The 19,657-nt window shown below is 35.2% G+C and overlaps 2 protein-coding genes across 2 annotated transcripts in view; one reads left to right on the top strand and one right to left on the bottom strand.

Moving 5' to 3' along the window:
• The first annotated feature begins 1,453 nt into the window (after nt 1-1,453).
• Nucleotides 1,454-18,366, top strand: LOC121413367 (translation factor Guf1, mitochondrial-like). The gene is made up of 13 exons (XM_041606161.1): nt 1,454-1,913; nt 2,918-3,035; nt 4,142-4,290; nt 4,899-5,057; nt 6,289-6,437; nt 7,237-7,440; nt 8,212-8,341; nt 9,186-9,295; nt 9,749-9,953; nt 10,978-11,079; nt 11,396-11,529; nt 12,511-12,769; nt 17,913-18,366. The coding sequence occupies exons 1-13, from the start codon at nt 1,701-1,703 to the stop codon at nt 18,036-18,038; spliced, it is 2,058 nt and encodes a 685-aa protein (XP_041462095.1). The 5' UTR covers nt 1,454-1,700; the 3' UTR covers nt 18,039-18,366.
• Nucleotides 16,933-19,657, bottom strand: part of LOC121413376 (ATP-dependent (S)-NAD(P)H-hydrate dehydratase-like) — a 16,978-nt gene continuing 14,253 nt past the window's right edge. Inside the window, exon 11 of the mRNA XM_041606170.1 lies at nt 16,933-18,163. The gene's annotated coding sequence lies outside the window, so the exon portion shown is untranslated. The remainder of the gene's footprint in view (nt 18,164-19,657) is intronic.

The raw sequence follows: 19,657 nt of genomic DNA, 5'->3' as shown, positions 1-19,657 counted from the left end.
ACTTTATTATATTATTAACTTAAACAAGTCTACAAGAATTAGATTTGGTACTTTGAGTGTGGAAGACATTTATTGAGAGTTGTTATGTGTTTATGTAGGCTTGGATTATAGGCGGTGTATATGTTGAAAGTTTTGTGCTAATCTCTATGTAATCTTGTCTTTATTACAATGTAAATAGCTAAAGAATATATATGTGCATTATATTCATGCCAAACTCAGATTTTTTCCTCAATAAAAGTAATAATGAAGCCCTTTTGAACGAAGTGATTTGTTTATTTGCTTACTTGATATGCTGAGTGGATTATTTATTTTTGTGTGAAGTAGAAAGTTTAATTATATTATGTTACGAGATATTTTATATAACCATTTTTTTTAACTTCAGGGTAAGGAAGGGGGTTGCAAAGATTTAGTCTGATGAAAAGTGATGCTTGTTAGGGTCATCACACATATGACATTTCAGTGGTCATTCTAGCCAGATTAGACATATTGCTTTCATTGGGGTCACCATTGTACACAACTAAAACAATTTTGCCTGTATGTGTCTATAACCTTGCTGGATCCGGGGTGACATTGAACGTGTGTCCTTATTGAGCAATATGTAGTAGTGCGTGCTCTAAAGCTTGAGATGAACAATGTGGTGATTATGTTATCTGAACAATGTGGTAATATATTATATACTGCATGCACATTATATTATAAGCCTGGACACCATTCCAAAAGGGACTCTAAATAAGTTATCATCCTTTGATCTCAGAAAAACCCTAACAGGTATTTTGTAATGTTCCCCCTCCCCCATAAACAAGCAAGGATAATGCCAGAAAAATTATTTCTTTTTATCCAGATTTTCTTAATTTTGATAAAATGTGTTCAAGGAGGAGTTGACTTTGTTTCACATTATAATGAGGCAAAATGAAAATATGCTATATAAATGAAGATTCCATATTTCATATGTGAAACTGACATCATCAGCTCCTTCATTTACTTAAACCCCCATTCCACAGAGACCAAGACCGCTGAAAGACCTTTGAAAGAACATGAATTTTGGTTGATCTTGCAGAGGTCTCTCAATGAACCTACAATGGCCTTTAAGGTCTTGCACGAGTCCTGACCAATCTTTCAGTGGTCTTCATGGTTGATGGGCTCCAAAACTTTTGAAACGGTTCAAAACAGTCTTACAATGGTCTTACAGGAAAATGGTCTTTCAGCAGTCTTTAAGCAGTCTTTCGATGTACTGTCAAAGGTCTTAATAGTCTTTCAATGATCTTTTGGCAGTCTCTCAAGATTTTTGCGGAGATCACTGTAAGACTTGTGAGAGATCATTGAAAGACCAGGCATAGTCCATGGAAAGAATTCTGAAAGATCACTTGTTGCATAAGATCTCTGAAAGACCATTGAAAGATCTCTATAGACTAGTATAAGACCAGTAAGACAAGAAATATCCATCAGTCTTTCAGAGTTCTTTGAGGGGTCTTTCTAAGCCATTCCACAGAGATGACGATCAACACAAATTTGTTATCACTTTTATTTATCTTATGCCCGGCGTACGGTACCGTAATTGTTTTTTGAAGTGTGCATAGATTGAATTACGGTACCGGTACGTACCGGTAATTAATAATGCAGCTGCAGACGATGCGAGGTAACGTTAATAAAAGTAACAAAGCCTAGATGTTTTTATCCTGTGAAATAAATTGCTACCAGTTATGTACAAATATAGTATATTTACGAAGTATGCATGCCATACTTGTAAATCAACTCACGTAGCATGGAGAAATGTCAATAATATGTTCAGATCTGCCCGATCTGTCGTGCGATCACTGAACACTTCGCTACCCGTAACTTCCCGGAGGGCTGGCAATGGAGTCCCGTTGGCGTTAGATGACAGTGGTAAATTGGCGACACAGACAAAATCACAGGTTGGTGTATTTTGTAAACCTCTTAATTTTTTTCTTGGTCCTTCTACATGATCTGGTGAGTGGCTGAAAATGGCACAATATATATCGTGACTTTATCACGATTATGCCAAATTAATATCTCAACCGGCGTAAATTATGCCAGATCAGCCTAGTCTTGAGAACGCAATGATGATGATTTTTTTAGATATGTCACAATAGTCAATGATGAAGAAGTACCGTATATGACATATCTAAAAAAATCATCATCATTGCGTCCTCAAGAATAAGATCAGCCTATCTGACCTAGGCCTAGACTTTATTTTCTTTGGTTGACATTTGCCAAATTAAGCAAGGCAAGCAAGGGCAAGGCAAACATTTCATTTATCAATTGAAAATGAGTGCTGTTCAATACAAGTACCGGTATGCCTTATTGTGTTTTATCACAATGAATTAGCCTATGCTATGGCTATACCTGGGGCAAGATTCTCAAGTACTTTAATTTTTAAATAACCAAGAACAAAATTAATTTGAAAGTTCAAATTTCATTTCCAAGTCAAGTGTGTGCACAATTTTTTTTTCCTGGAGTTTTTTGAAAATCCATGTGAATATATTAAATAAGACATTCTGAATCAACATTCCATAATTTTGTAAACAAGACCTGAGTTGGCCTGAAATTTTCTTTTTGTATTTAAGTGAACAATGTATTTAAACTTAGTGACATCTTCACATTTTCTGGCAGCCAAGTTGATTATCTATAATTTCAGAGGCTCATACAGTCCTCGGTCAGTATACTTTTAAATGCCTATTTTTAGCCACTAGCCCATACAGTGTAGAAATGGACCAATATGCATGCATGATTTTATGGAGCATTTAAGCCTTATTTTTCACTATTTTAGGAAATTTTGAGGTAAGTTTTGAGCAATGTCTGTGATAATAATGCTAATAAAGAATATATTAAGGTAATACTTTTTAGTAGAAATGCTGTTTCATTTCTTTTTCTGTTGTCCTACCTACCTATGCACCAGGATGAGAACAAGCTTGACATGTCCGAATTCCCTGTTGAGAATATCAGAAATTTTAGTATCATAGCACATGTGGATCATGGCAAGAGTACCTTAGCAGACAGACTCTTGGAATTAACTGGTGAGTGACTAATGATGAAATCAATAATTTTTATATACGTAAATGATGACATGGTATTTAAAAAAATTATCACAATTGTTAAGATCTTTGAATTTGGTTGCAGTAAACTATGTAATCACAGGCTTCACAATATTATTGAACAATAAATTGCTTTTGATCATTGTGTGAGGGTAACTTTAATACTGCTAGAGTGATATCTATGTATAAAAAAATTACCATAATTTATAATGTTCCAAGAGCATTTGCTATTATTTTCTTCCCGAAATTAATTCATGATGCAAAGTCTAGTTTGGATTCACCATTAACTTTCATAGCAGTTATTTGCCTCATTTGCTCTCTATAAATTGTCTACATGAGAAAGTAAATTGTATAGCTTACTCTGGTAAGTTATCCAGAATCAACATTTGCTCAGTGATTGTGCTAATAATGCTCCAGTGGTATATTTTTTCAGTGACATCATGAAATGGTACTACTTAGGCAACAATGCTTGACTACTGCTCAAATTCCAGATGACACCTTACTCATACGTAATATAAAAGTGGATAAACCAATTGTATTTTGAGTTGCTGCAGAAAGTACATGTAGATATACATCAGAATTTTTTTATTCTGAGCAGCAGGTTTCTGCAATTACATAGGATTCTGCTGTGATATACTATAAAGTGAGCAGGTCACAGATTTTGAGGGTAATGTTCTTAGAGAATATGATATCGCAAACCATGACAGAGTGCTACATAACTTTTTAGAAGCACTTGCCGAGTTGGGCAAGTACATTTTCAAATAGTTGGAATATACTTGCCCCAAAATCTATTTCACTTTCCCGAAAAAAATCCTTGAAAAGAAAAGTTTTACCTCTTCAAAAGAAATTTTTGCAGTTAAAACCATTGACCTTTTTCTCTCTTTTGACATGAACTGATCTACCTGCCCTGATCATTCTACTGTGAGAATTTTGCTTTCCCAGTTTGGGCAAGTAGTTTCGGTGTTTTACTTCAAAACACTTGCCCGACTCTAACATTTACTTGCCCTGGGCAGTCGGGCAAGTGCTTATGTAGCACCCTGCATGAATACGTTTGATCTAAGACTGACACAAACTTGTTTATTTTACAGGTACAATTTCAAGAAAGGAAGACAACAAACAAGTCCTTGACAAACTTCAAGTAGAGCGAGAAAGGGGTATCACAGTAAAAGCCCAGACTGCATCTATGGTGTACCATTATAAGGGAAAGAAATACTTGCTCAATCTCATTGATACACCTGTAAGTATTCTTTGATATGATGATGACAATTAATAAATCAACAATTCAATCTTTCTATGAAAATTAGTTCCATAAATTTTTGATGTGATGCACCCATCATCATTTATTCCTTTTCCTATTCAAGACCTGACACTGGAATATACATTTGATTGGAGATGGAAGTCTATGGTATGCAATAATAAATTCATTGAAATTGATTATAAATATTGTTGTATCTCTCTTTATTATGAAGCCTTGAAGTGATCCTTTTTGTTGACACATTACTCCAAGAATTTTGTACACTTCCAAACTTTTGCTCAGCTTGTGATCCTTTAAAGAAATATGAGTTGCTCTATTAAAGAGGCAAAGTTGTTGCTGTAGTTCTAAGTCTCATGATCTTCTATGTAACAAACTTCATTTATGCATCTCACTTATGTGCATTTTGCTTGTGTACATTGATTATGATGATTATTGAATTGAATTGTTTGTGTCAAGACATGTCACAAAGAAGTGATTTCTTATTGCAATTAATGACCTTTTTCCATTGTATTCACACCAACTAAGGTAATGTTATGTAACTCTTGAAACTGATCAGTAATATTTCCAATCATTATCATTCTCTCATGTAGGGTCATGTAGATTTCAACTACGAGGTGTCTCGATCATTAGCAGCATGCCAGGGGGTCTTACTGTTAGTAGATGCTAACCAAGGAGTCCAGGCACAGACTGTTGCAAACTTCTACCTCGCCTTTGAATCTGATCTGACTATCATCCCTGTTATCAACAAGGTATATAGAATGGAAAATTGTTTAATCAGTAAACTTTCTCTCTGCCATTCTTTTCTTCTTGGTCATCAGAAAAATTTGTTTATTCAATTCAAAGTCTTCTTTAAAGGAGAATGAAACCATTGGAACAAGATAGCTTGTGTGAAAACAGAAAAATCAAAGAAAGAGATCAACAAAAGTTTGAGAAAAATCGGACAAATAATAAGAAAGTTATTAGCATTTGAATATTGGGATCACTATTGCTATGGAGATAGCAAATTGGCAATGCGACAAAGATGTGTGATGTCACGTGTGAACAACTCTCCCCATTACTTAAGTATATATTTCACTTGAATTGCCTCTTTTATCACATCTATCCATAGATCATGTGTTCTTTCTACATGAGGGCATGTAATACATATTTTTTAAGAATACATCATGGATAAAGAGTTTGTATCATCAAAAGAAAAAGCAAAAAGAGACATTTTGAGGGTATTTTATAGTCCACCAAAGGGAAAGTTGTTCATCAGTGACATCACACATCCTTGTCGCATTGCCAATGGGAGGATCTCCATAGCATTTGTGATTGCAATATTCAAATGCTCATAACTTTCTCATTATTTGTCCGATTTTTCTCAAACTGTCTTTATTCTTATTCTTTGATTTTTCTGTTTCTACACAAGCCTATTTGTTCCAAAGGTTTCATTCCCCTTTAATCGCATAAAAAATGCACATACAAAGATAAAAAAAAAACAATACTTTCCAGTTTACAAAACAAACATAAAATAATAAAGCAACAACAGCATATTCAACATATAAAAATACACTTAATGATGTATATTGATGTTTGACAAAATACACCAGAAAATTAGATACAGTAATAACTCTGGATTGTATTAACCCAGGGCAGACAATTCAGCTATTACCTAATTTTTCAGTGAGACGGTGACCCTGCATAAAATGATATTTTATCACATTACCCATCTCCATCTTCTGTCTTCTTGTCGAGCGCCTGACAGGAAGGCAGAAGGTCCCATTTTTAAAGTCTTGTGTATGACTCGGTCGTGAATAGAACTCCCCAAATTCAAAGAAGTGTATTTAGGTTGAATCTTACTTGGAAAGAAATAATTTATCATTTACCCAAATCTTTTGATGAGCTGGTGTATGTGGTCAGAAATATTTTTCTTGAAATTGAAGTAAAGGATAGAATAGATTCAAGGAATTGAAATTGTAATCTTGAAACGTGTGCATACAGATTGACCTCAAGCTTGCTGACCCAGAAGGAGTTTCCAAGCAGCTAGACACCTTATTTGACATCAAAGAAGATGAAGTCCTGAAGATATCAGCTAAAGTAGGAACAGGGATCGATGGAGTATTACCATCTGTCATTGAAAGGGTTCCTCCGTAAGTTGATTTCCTCATAAAACCTATCATGAATACCATCCTTTATTCTGTGCTTTCTTTGATTACTTTCTTTTTAAAATTTAGAATCTTTAATGCATGCAGGATAAACATTTATAAGGGAATAATGATCTTCACATAATTGATCTAATTTTGAATGAGTGATACCGGATCTATTTTAAATTCATAACCTCAAGTTCCATGACTTTACGCAATCATTACAAATAGGTTATAATCATTCAAGCAGATACGAACCATTAGCGCCATCTCGAGTCCTCAGCTACTCATACCTGGCCAGTTTCCTGACCCATAATGCTAGTGTAGTCTAGTAATATAGACCCACTCGAATGATAACAATTTCAATTAACTAAATACATTTATACCGCAATAATTATGTTACTAAGTAGCAAAACAATTACTTTTCCTCTCAAAACATTCTAGTTTATACAAGTACAATTATAAGTCAATTTATTCTGTGTAGTATTAGTAGATATCTTAACACGTATATAAATAAGACTATATAACACACAGTCAATGAGAGCCCACACACAATTCACTCTTCCTTTAAGGGGAATGATTAGGGATAGAGATTCAATGATATTTACTTTGGGAAAAAAATATGGATTCGAAAATCTGCACCAGAAAACCAAAACCCTATCACAATCCTAACCCTATGTCTTCTGAAATTTTTTTTTAAAATAAACAAGAGCAATTGTTGGAGCAATTTTTGTGACACCTGAGGCGAATACTTAAACTTTGCTGTAAAAGTTTGCTTTGATTTGATTTGATCTTCTACCAACAGCCCACCATCCTCTCATGAAAGACCAATGAAAGGACTCCTTCTTGATTCCTGGTATAACCAATACAGGGGTGCATTCATCAACTTTGCCCTGGTAGATGGGGTCATCAGGAAAGGAGATAGGGTCATGTCAGCGCACTCTGGGAAGACCCATGAGGTTCAGGAGGTGGGGGTTATGCATCCTGAGGCTACCCCTACAAATGAATTGTGAGTTCTCATGCCCTATGCACCTGCAGAGAGAGAGAGAGGGAGGGGGGCGGTGGGGGTACATTCGGGAAGGGGGGAGAGATGGGAATTGAATGGGAGTGGAAGACGGGTTGATACAAAGATGCTCTCATTTTAACCCCTTCCTGTCTTCTCTTTCATTATGATGCTAATGAGTATGATCTTGAGCACTAGAGTACCTACGTACCTAGGGGGGGGGGGCAGTCTGACGATTTTTTTTTGGTGGGGGGGCTTGTCAACTTTTTTTCTGGTACGAAATCATATATTATTTGCTTGTCAAATTTCTCCCCTCAGTATTTCTCATTCACGCTTTCCCACCTCTATCACTTACACACAAATAAATACAGCCACTGACCCTCTATTTTCTACTATTCTATATGGAGGAACTTTTAATCTTGTTTAATATTGCATATCTTGTCAAAACCAGTCTAATATTTACAGGGGCGGATCCAGCATTTTCTAAAAGGGTGTGCCTATTTTTTTGAGGAATATTTTGACAAGCAAAAAAAAAAAAGATTTTCAACCACAAATTAAGGATATTTTGTACCCCCAAAAATTGAACAAGCAAAAAAAAGGTCTTCAATTCAAAAGGGGGGCACACCTCGGTTTTTCTTCTCAAAAGGGGGAGGGGCACATGCCCCCTGTGCCCCCGCCCTCCCCCCTGGATCCACACCTGAATATTTAGTTCACAGCTCTCTCTGTGGGTCTTTAGCACTCTATATGAAAATGTATTTTTCTTCATCCTGATCTCAGGTATGCAGGCCAGGTTGGATACATAGTACCAGGAATATATAACATCAAAGAAGCTCATATGGGAGATACCTACTACCATCCCAATAAACCCGTAGATCCACTGCCAGGATTCAAACCAGCTAGACCAATGGTATGAACTGTATATGTTACAATCAGGCGCAGATTTTTTTTTCTTTTTCGTAAATCCCCCTAGCTTTTGTAACCTGGATCCGACCCCGCTTGCTCTTTCATGTTGATCCAGTAACGAGGTATTGCATAAGACTTCAATCATGTATTTATTTGTTTATACTATGCAAGTATGCATGGAGTCATGCTTTCATGTATTTTGGCACTATGCCTGTTAGTGCTTAGGCAGACAATCAGGTTCTGTAAACCAATTGACTAATTTCCATTTTATCCAATTGCAAAGTGTGAGAGCTAGATTTTATTGTTGTAAAGAAAATATTTTCTATTTCACCCCTTTCCCATTTTCAATTAACAAGAGAGAAAATTAAAATTATTATTGTTCAAAATGAAATCTGAAAATTCTATTTGCCCAATTGATCATGGGCCAGTCAGCCACTGTGCAGTGCAGATCAGTTTTGCTCTATCCATTGAATTGTTGAACGCCAAATAGGGTAGCAGCAACTCCCATCTTTGAACTCCTTTTTTTTGGTCTGATGTGGCTTTGGGCTTAAATTCCTGACTGTCCGATGGTGATATTCTACCAACTGAGCCAACACACCGGTTGGGGAATGAAATAATTTTGTGATCATAAGAACCCAATCAATATCCAGAATTCTTTCCCTTTATCTTGACTGCAAATTTGCAATTTTAAGCCAATTTCTAATTATTCATAATTGCTCATTTACATGAATATATTTTTCTTGACAAACTATGTAAGACAGGATTTTTATGCGAAAGATTCCTGATATCTACATTATGGGTGAAAATAACAACTACAATCAACATTTTTTTTCTTCGCTCTTCTATAGGTATTTGCTGGTCTCTATCCAATTGATCAGTCAGAGTATCTTGCCTTGAGATCTGCTTTAGATAAACTAACTCTCAATGATAGCAGTGTTTCTGTAAGCAGAGATAGTAGGTAAGATACTCTTCAATTTTTTTGTTTTTTCTTTCAATTTATAGGTTTGAAAAAATACTTTTCTATGATAAAATTGCTCTCCTATTCCTTATTTTATTTGTTTCTGTCATTACATCTTCTTTTGGATATTTAAGACTTGATCCAGCTTAATCAGGCTTCTTATTCAAATAAAAATGAATTGATAGTTTGAGATTTCATTCCATTTATATAAATCACCCCATGAGTACTGGTCTGAGGGTGATATTTTGATGGCATTTTAGGGAATTTTGAATTGCAATCATTTGCTTTTAGTTACAATTATTCTTCCTTAATTGCATTATAATGTGAACTCTTGATATTAACTTTTCTTTTTTTTTCCTTAGAATTCAAACTTCTTTCCAAGATTATACATATAATGTCGTTTTTCTTGTCTCACTGAAGAGAAACTTTTAATGAGTTCAAATCATTTTCCAGTCCTGCTTTAGGTCAAGGTTGGAGGTTAGGATTCCTTGGCCTGCTTCATATGGAGGTTTTCAACCAGCGTCTAGAGCAGGAGCATAATGCCAACGTCATCGTCACTGTACCCAGTGTTCCATTCAAGGCTGTTGTCAAAGACACCAAGGCCAATAGACAAGAGTATGGACCTGATCCAGAGATTACGGTCTATAATCCATCGGTTGTAAGTTTTACATTTTCTCAGAATAATACGAGGAGGAGGCTTTGGCCACATTTGTATTTGGAGTGGAGAAGTCCCCTCTAAAAGACTAATTGGTCTGTTAAAAGTTTGAATCATAAATAAGATCTAGCTTTCTAACAGTCTGGGTGGTAACAATGGACAGTTTGATTTAAAAAAAACACAGAAAATATCTCTTCTTGTTTGCTGATAAATGAACACACAAATATTTCAATGGCATCTCAGTAAATAGCCTTTTAAAAGTGAAGCAAATATTTGGCACTAACTTTTGAAAAATTAAGGAATTTATTTTGGATTAACTGGTAAACCTTGTCGCAAAGCTTGAAAATATTGTATCTCCCTGATACTAATTTGAAAGTGTGATATTTGTATTTTATACAGAGAAGCAATATATGAGAAATAAATTAACTTCTTTTTTTTTTTACATTTGACCACTATTGTGTTAGACTATGTGCATGGTTTTATAGAGATGAAGAAAGTATAAGCTAGTTAATAGTGATAACCTCATTTTTCCACCTGGCAAATATACAGTACTTTATCTTTATTCTCCAAATCTCTTTTTGAGTATTCTCTTTCAGACCTGCTAACCTGTACGTTTTTGGCGTATCTAGTACGTTTTTGCAACCAAAATACAGTACGGCAGTAGGTTTTTTCTTAAAAAAATGCATTTTTTTTTTTACAAAATCGTAATTTATTGAGAAAAATCATCTATATATGTCTCTATTTCGTAAAACTTACACAAATATGGTTATTAGATCAATGTAATTTCAGGTAACTTTTTTTTTTTCAATCATGTTGTTAAAAGCAGGGTGAGATATACACATATTTAAATGTTTTTTTTTTATCTGCAAGAACAGGGATGCAGCTTGAGCGCCGCGATGAGCGAGTGCGCCAAGCATTTTATTATGAAATACACCATTTTTTTGGGGAAAAAAACTCTTTTTTATCACAGAATACAATTTTTCATTCCCAGAGGTTGTTAGGTCTGCTCTTTTATGCTCTTTTACAGTTTCCAGATGCTCAGAGGGTAGAGGAGTATCTAGAGCCTATGGTCATTGGAACCATCATAGCACCAGACGAACACATCAGCAAGATACTTAGTTTATGCCTGGTAAGTGTTGATCAAGGATGCCTTGGGGGCAATCTAAAATGAAAATCAGCCTTTTGGTGAAAACGTCGTATTTTTCACAATCATGAGATTTTAACGGTTTTTGCGAGGTCTCACTTGCGAGGCTGCAAACTTCATCAGACCTCGTCAATAAGGCATTTTGATGTGATTGTACAATCGACCAAAAACTAAAATGTATGTGCAAATATGGGATAGGAGTGAGGCAGATGGCTTTGATACTGTCACTATGAAATATGGATACCACATGACTTCATTTCTTTTCTCTCATTCACTCTCTTTCAATCTCTCTCCATCATAGAGCAAGCGAGGTGAACAGGAAGAGTACACCTACATTGATACCAAGCGAGTTCTTCTCAAGTACCGCCTACCTCTCAACGAGATTGTGGTGGATTTCTTTGATCAACTCAAGTCAATATCATCAGGATATGCTAGGTAAGGATATTGTGGCAGATTTCAGTCCTGTGTGTCTTCTTTAGGGTAGAGTAAAAACCAAATGTATGGCTTGCTCTATTCCTTCTCTCTATCTACCAACTTCACTTGGGTCATGCCTTTTTATACGCCCATCTCGACAAGACGTATTATAGTATCACGCTTGGTGTCCGTCCGTTAACGTTTCCTTGTAAACGTGATAACTTCAGTTTAACTTAACCTAGGCTCATACAATTTGGTGTGTATGATACTAGCATGGATCCCAGGAAGCCTATTGATTTTGAGGTCAAAGGTCAAGGCCACTGACATATTTTCATCTTACCCTTCTGCAGTCCTTGTAAAACTCCAGTTTAACTAAGCCTAGGCTCATATAATTTGGTGTGTATGATACTAGCATGGATCCCAGGTAGCCTATTGATTTTGAGGTCAAAGGTCAAGGTCACAGTGACATAATACCCTTCTGCAGTCCTTGTAAATGCGAGAACTTCAGTTTTAACTTAACCTAGGCTTTGGTGTGTATGATCCTAGCATGGATCCTAGCCATTCTATCGATTTTGAGGTCAGAAGGTCAAAGGTGAAGTCGCCATCTTCTACTTTTCTTGCTTGACCAATAGCTCCATTTTCCGTGCTACAGATGGGCGTATTATGTGCTCGCCTTAGCAACACTCTTGTTTTCACAGAGTAGGCATACTAAAGTGAAATATGTCTATAGTTTCTACCCAAGGGAAACACAAAATGTGACCTTCATAGACAGATAGTTCACTCATTTCTATTATAGATCTATTCAAATCATTGGCTGTGCCGCATCTTTTTTTTTCATAGTCTAGTATGCACATTATATGTACATTATATATCATGAAAAAAAAATATGCCATCAATTACGAAGATGTTAAAATTATCAATTGCATTTTGCAAATCACAAAGAAAATTTACACACAAATTTGTCAATCACTAGTAATAATATTGTTTTTTCTCCCTATTAAGTTTTGATTATGAGGACTGTGGCTATCAGCAAGCCAACCTGGTCAAACTGAGCATTCTCCTCAACGGTCAGGAGGTAGAGGAACTAGCTACAGTGGTTCACCAAGACAAGGCCAGGGAATCGGGGAAGGCTGTCTGCAACAAACTCAAGGAGAGCATCCCAAGACAGCTCTATGAGGTAGCCATACAGGCCGCCATCGGGAGTCGCATCGTTGCCAGGGAGAATGTCAGGGCACTCAGGAAAAATGTTCTTGCCAAATGTGTAAGTAGCTTCTCTTGATGAATTCCACTGCCATTTGGTCTGGTAGGTGCTTCATAAAGTTGTTTGTAAGTTATGAGTGACATTTTGCACAACTGGTGGCCCCTTCTTTGCTACAGGATAATCCCTATGTAACTGACCTGGCACATAAGGTCATGTTGTAATGGTGCGTAAGGTCGGGCATAGCTTTACAAAGAGCTTTATGAAACACCCATCTGATCTTATTAACTTATTGGCAACCAGTGACAGCTGTACAGTCTATGGAATTTAAAGAATTTGTTATTCCACAGGTTCATTTGATCTTTCTTGTGTCATCGCATTATATCTTGTGGGTGTTTCATAAAGCTGTTTGTAAGTTAAGAGCAACTTTAAGAACAACTGGTGATCCTTTCTTATGCGCTGAACCATCGCCTATGAATATACCATTTACCACAAGAAAGGATCACCAGTCGTTCTTAAAGTCGCTCTTAACTTAACGAACAGCCTTATAAAACGGCTCCCTTGTCCAATTAACCCTAAATAGACTGGGCTGTTTCAACGCCTAAGAAGACGGGGGGGGGGGTGATTCAGCCCCCCCTTATGATCTCGGTCGTCCATCGCGTCAAAAATTGGCATGCTCGTTACAGATGGCATTATCTACAAAACTGATATCAAATCCTGCGAAAATCTCATTCCTCATTAATTATGCTAATTTATGCATAAAATCATAAGTTTGCTCTAATTAATGAAATAATGCCCCTTAAATGCTAATTTTTGTTTCACATACTCTAGATAGGCATCTGACCAAATTTATTTTTAAAAAAATTTCAACATCACATTTATTTTCTTATGTAATCTATTGTTTTCTAAATTTCTTATGTATTTCTCTGTTTTTCGACTTTTTGTTTTTTATTGCTTTTTCAATGGAAATTGTCGGGGACTTTATTTTGACCATAAAAAAGATAAAATCGATTAATTTTAAGCAGTAAAAGGAAAAATAATGATACATTTATGAATTTTGGCTAAAAACACTATTTGCATTGGATTTGTACACAAATTCACGTTTTTGAGTAATTTGGGGTCTGCATGCACTTACAAAATGTGCGTAATTTCAGAACCGCGTATCTGGGGGTCACAATTTTTATCTCAAAAGTTGCGTGAGACTTAGAAGTAAAATGTCAGCGAGCAACGAGGTCAAAAAATTTCAAGCAGCAGATTTATCGCAAAAAATGTCAAGGGGGGGCTGAATCAGCCCCCAGTCTTTTTAGGGTTAGACTACAATCCATTCACTCATTAATAACCATTTGATTTAATTGCCTTGCAGCCCAATTAAAATTTGTCTAATATTCACTTGGTCTAACAATACTTCTTAAGTTTGTCTTAATGACATAAGAGAATATTGTGAGCATGTAAGTAAAATAAAATCGAAGTCAAGATGAAATATGTATATGGATGGCTGTGTTTTTACCAAAAAATCCGGAAAGCAGCAAACAGATTGAATGAAATGCATTGGATATGTTACAAACAGTGATATTTAGAACATATCTCATCATGCGAGAAAATTCCTCAGTCCACCTGTGATCATTTCCAAACATTTTTCCAAATGTTTTGATAAATAATTCCTGCTGATTTTATGATTTGAGACTTTCAGGATGTAGTTTTTAAATTACCAGTTCACATCATACATTGATACCATTTTCAGGTATCTGAATTTGCTCTTTAAAGTATAACAGCATTAACTACTCACTAGATTAGTACTGGTAATATACCAGATGGTAATTAGACAATGAAGGAAAAACTACGAAGTTGCTGTTAGACCATAGCATTTTGGTCTCGCCTGCGTAGCAGAGCGAGACTATAGGCACTGCTTTTCTGACATCGGCGGCGGTGTCAACATCAAATCTTAACTGAAAGTTTTTGAAATGTCATCACAACTTAGAAAGTATGTGGACCTAGTTCATGAAACTTGGACATAAAGGGTAATCAAGTATTACTGAACATCCTGCCTTGGTTTCTGGTCACATGACCAAGTTCAAAGGTCATTTAGGGTCAATGAACTTAGACCATGTTGGGGGATCGATATCGAAATCTTAACCTACATGTAAGGTTAAGTTTTTTAAATGGCATCATAACTTTAAAAAGGTATATGGACCTAGTTCATGAAACTTACACATAAGGATAATGAAGTATTACTAAACATCCTGCCCGAGTTTCAGGTCACATGACCAAGGTCAAAGGTCATTTAGGGTCAATGAACTCTAGCCATGTTGGGGGTATTTGTGGAATTACCATCGTAACTTTAAAAGTTTATGGATCTAGTTCATGAAACTTAAACATAAGAATAATCAAGTATCACTGAACATCCTGTGCGAGTTTTCAGGTCACATGACCAAGGTCAAAGGTCATTTAGGGTTCACTGAACTTTGGTCATGTTGGGCGTATTTGTTGAATTGGCATAACTCATAAAGTTTATGGATCTATTTCATGAAACATAGACATAAGGGCAATCAAGTATAAATTATCATTTTGCACACTTCTTAGATCACATGATCATGGTCAAAAGTCAATTTGGGTCAATGGACATAGTATTTTATTATATGATTTTTTTCTGTTGTGAATGATTATTCAATAGCTGCTTTCAAAGTAAGCACTGCTGCTATATCGAATTTCGAAATCCAGGCAAGACTGCCAGAGGCATTCCGCTTGTTAAGTCATCAAACTGCATAAAGCTCAAGTTGATATTCGATGAAGCAATGATCTTAACCAAACAGTAATCATACAAAATTGATCATTGACAAAACAGGTTTAGTATTGATGGTGTAATAAAATTACCCCTCCCTGTCTTTTATCTTTCTCCCCCCCCTGGCCCCCTCTCTCTCTCCTTCCCTCCATCTCTCCTTCTTCCTTCCATCCATCTTTCTTTCTTTACCAAAATAATTAGTTTTGTGCTGCATTTGAAACTCTGTATAAAGAGATCAGGTGGCCAATTGCAAAAAGAGTTGCAATTAAACCAAACCAAATGCAACTTGATATTAGATTAGATTTTGTATCTTGATCTACCAGCATACATGTACCATCCTTGATCCAAGAAGTTTACATTTTAGGGATTTTTTTTGCAATGTAATGAAGTAAAACTTTTGATGTAAGAAGAAATTTGTGATAATCATGTGTCCGAGGAATAAAGTAGTTTCCACACTAGTATGACGACCATAGATAATTACAAATTACATTCTAATTAATTTTCTTTTATTGAAAACTTCAATAATCTTTTCCTTCCTTTATCATGGAATATATGCATATCACAGTGATGACTTTTAATGGCAACAGGTACTTTATATGAACAAGAAGTTATACAAATTTACCACTACACATATCTTATTTATCAACGTTTCCCAATCAATAAAACATTTAATCTCACAAATTATGACAGACATTTTGCCTATTCAAGGAATCAGAAGTGACTAAAACTATGCTGCTGCTTTCATCTATTTGTGCTGACTGATCTCAATTGTATATGAGACTTGCATTGTAAGGTATTCGTAAAATACTTGGTTTTGAAGGCTAATTCAGTGTTCATGTCTTATTCAAGTCAGTGGACTTTACACCATCTCTGGATCCCATTTTTTCAATTTGTCAGTCTTACTCCTTGGACAGACAAAACAGCATATCTAAATGCAAGTTTGCATGGTATATTCATGAAATTACATAAAACAAAGATATTACGATTTCATAAAAATACCCCAAGTAACCTTTTCGTTTGTTTTTTAATATTCATGTCATTTGTTTTCATCTTTAAATAACATTTTACTTTCATATAAGTGGCATACAGAAAAGGGTGGATTCCATCAGATGGTTAATTACAGGGAAGAAATGACAGCCATCATCAAATTTGGCAATTCATAACATGTTGATTTAAAGTCTAGAAGACTGGACAAATTATTTCAGTTTTTAAGTACAGATCTCCCAACACCAGACATAAATTGATAGACATATAATGTTCAAAATATAAATATGAATTTTGAGAAAAATTATTCAAATTCTTGATTTGTCAAGGCAGGTTAATTACAAACTAAATCTAATCATACACACATTTATTTGAAGAAAAGAAAAACTGGCTAAGATTCTAAGAATTTATATATACCTTACACAAAATGTTAAACTAATCAATTATAAAAAGTACATACATAAATATAATCAAATTTTTGTGATAGGATTCATTTCTATTTTATTGTTTTGGGTGTCTGTTACAATAATTAGTGTATTTTGCATAGCTGTTGTGTTCTAATCTTGCCCAAACTTGAAGTAGATAACTCCACAAGAAAAAAAATATATTTCTTAAAATTTAAGTATAACTTTCTTTCATAGCACAACACAATTCAAGCAAATACCATGTTACATTTTGTGCAATGTGGTCCAGGAATATTGTTTTTTTTACCAGTAATGAGCTCTCATCCAATTGCCTAAACCTGACAGATAGTAACTCTGCCATTCCACCTTTTACATTAATGTTTCCATACAACAGGCCCATTTTTGGGCCCATATTCACTGTTTACCATACTACATAAATTTCAGTCTAATTTTGTGAGTTGTCTTTGGTTTAAATGCAAAGGAACTGTTTTTTCAAAAATAATTGGGTTATATTACAATTATACAACACATAATCTGTTTCAGAAAAACAACCAAAGACCGTGTACCGTTATGTACATTCACATGATGAAATATACTTAATATTGTGTAAATTATACCAAAAAAAACCCTTAGAAAAAAAATCAATACTTACTAAAAGTCCATATGTTACACATTGACATTTGCTCAAATGTGTAACAGAGACCTTGTTCCCCTTGAGAATATATTATTAAAAAAAAATTAAAAGTGGCACAAATAAACAAGGTATGCATGAAGTCATTATTAAAGCAAAATATTTTTTTAGAAATATGCTTTTCTCATGTGAATGTTCTAGTGTAACCCTTCACTTCTTTCAACGAAATAATATAACCTGGAGATAATTTATCAGATTGGTGATCTAGTAATAAGATTACCCATGATTTTATAGTGAATACACTTTCTTTAAATTTATGATTTCAAACCTGGCGGGGACATCTTTTTCTATTTTTTACTTCCAGTGCGGAGGTGACAGCTACTTTATTTTCGATTTTTTTACTTCCAGTATGGAGGTGACATCACCAGGAAGATGAAACTCCTTCGTCGTCAGGCTGAAGGGAAGAAGAGGATGAAGAAGTTTGGCAATGTTGAAGTGCCCAAAGATGCTTTCATCTCTGTTCTCAAGAGGTGACCTCTGTCTCAAGGTCATGCACAAGACAATGAACCTTTAGCACCATCTCTGGGACAGATCTTCCAGGAGTCTTGTGGACCTTGGATGAATGCGCCTGGACAGTGAAATCTTGCCTCCAGAAGAACCTTTTGTTGAACAGAACATAACTGTAGGATAATAATGTACATCATTGATACGAGAGCCTACAAGCTGATGGACAACTGGCTTCAAGATCAACTAACAGGCATATCAATTGGACTCTACATGATTTGTCAAATATACATTGGACAAATGACCTTTGAAGCTATCAGAAATAATGAGTATGTGATTACAGATTCCTGCACACATATACCCCAGAAAGTTTCTCTTCTATATTTGAGTTTAGAATTTCAATTTTGTGATAAATAATTCTCAACATACATTTGCTTTGAAATCTCAAATTTCTTTTGAATATATCCAACAGGTTACTTTATTTTGTTTAAAGGACAAGTCCACCCCAACAAAAACTTGATTTGAATGAAGAGAGAAAAATTCAGCAAGCATACCACTAAAAATTTCATCAAAATCGGATGTAAAATATTAATTAGAAAATGTGACATTTTAAAGTTTCGCTTATTTTTAACAAAACAGTAATATGAACGAGCCAGTTACATCCAAATGAGAGAGTTGATGATGTCACTCACTATTTCTTTTGTTTTTTATTGTTTGAAATACGAAATATTTTGATTTTCTCGTCATTGTCATGTGAAATGAATATTCATTCCTCCCTGAACACATGGAATTCCATTATTTTAACATTTTGTGCTTCAGGCAAGGAGGTCCTAATCATCAAATTCGTAAAAATTGAAATATTGTATAATTCAAACAATAAAAAACAAAAGAAATAGTGAGTGACATCATCGACTCTCATTTGGATGTAACTGGCTCGTTCATATAACTATTTTGTTAAAAACAAGCGAAACTTTGAAATGTCATAACTTTCTTATTTTACATCCGATTTTGATGAAATCTTCAGCATTGTGCTTGTCCGATTTTTCTCTATTGATTCAAATCAATATTTTTCTGAGGTGGACTTGACCTTTAATGTTGCTGGAATATTCAAACCTCATTTCTCAATTTGAAACTTAAAAGATAGCTCTGGAAAAGTTTTATTTCAGAGTTATGGCACATAAGCAGGAACCTTCTTTTGCTTAACCCTTTGAACCCTAAATTATTTGCACGTATCGACCACATTGACAAAATCCCATGATTTGAGACCCAACAGCATCTCCCCCACTAGTACCCAGACCCAGCCGGCTGAAGTCGTTTACCTTCTTGTAGACCTAGTCTGCGAGAAGGTAAAAATCTACTTTTTTGTCTGTTTTGGGCTCAAAATCACTGTTTTCACCAAAGTCAGATACATCAATTTCTTCCCCAAAGTAAGCATGTGACTCGCCGCGTATTACTGCACATACGACAGGAGAAACCGCAGAAAAGTTATCAATTAAATATTCCTACATGTACTAGAAAGATGACGTCATTTTAAAAGATCACCTGACATAATTTAGAATCCATGTTTTTGAAGTCACATGGCTGTAGGCCGGTAGACCGTGTGCGTTCACTGGTAGGCCGGTATCAGGTTCAAAGGAGTTCATTTTTCA

The sequence above is a fragment of the Lytechinus variegatus genome, chromosome 1, assembly GCF_018143015.1.
Source record: "Lytechinus variegatus isolate NC3 chromosome 1, Lvar_3.0, whole genome shotgun sequence".
In the NCBI taxonomy this organism is placed as follows: Eukaryota; Metazoa; Echinodermata; class Echinoidea; order Temnopleuroida; family Toxopneustidae; genus Lytechinus; species Lytechinus variegatus.
The sequence above is the reverse complement of the archived record's forward strand: the minus strand, read 5'-3'. Positions and strand labels throughout refer to the sequence as shown.

Excerpts from the sequence above, each read along its gene's own strand:
- LOC121413367 (XM_041606161.1), top strand. The coding sequence starts at position 1,701 with ATGTACAAATATAGTATATTTACGAAGTATGCATGCCATACTTGTAAA. Across the intron at positions 5,058-6,288 it reads TCATCCCTGTTATCAACAAG|ATTGACCTCAAGCTTGCTGA; the intron begins GTATATAGAATG and ends GTGTGCATACAG. Across the intron at positions 9,954-10,977 it reads CGGTCTATAATCCATCGGTT|TTTCCAGATGCTCAGAGGGT; the intron begins GTAAGTTTTACA and ends GCTCTTTTACAG.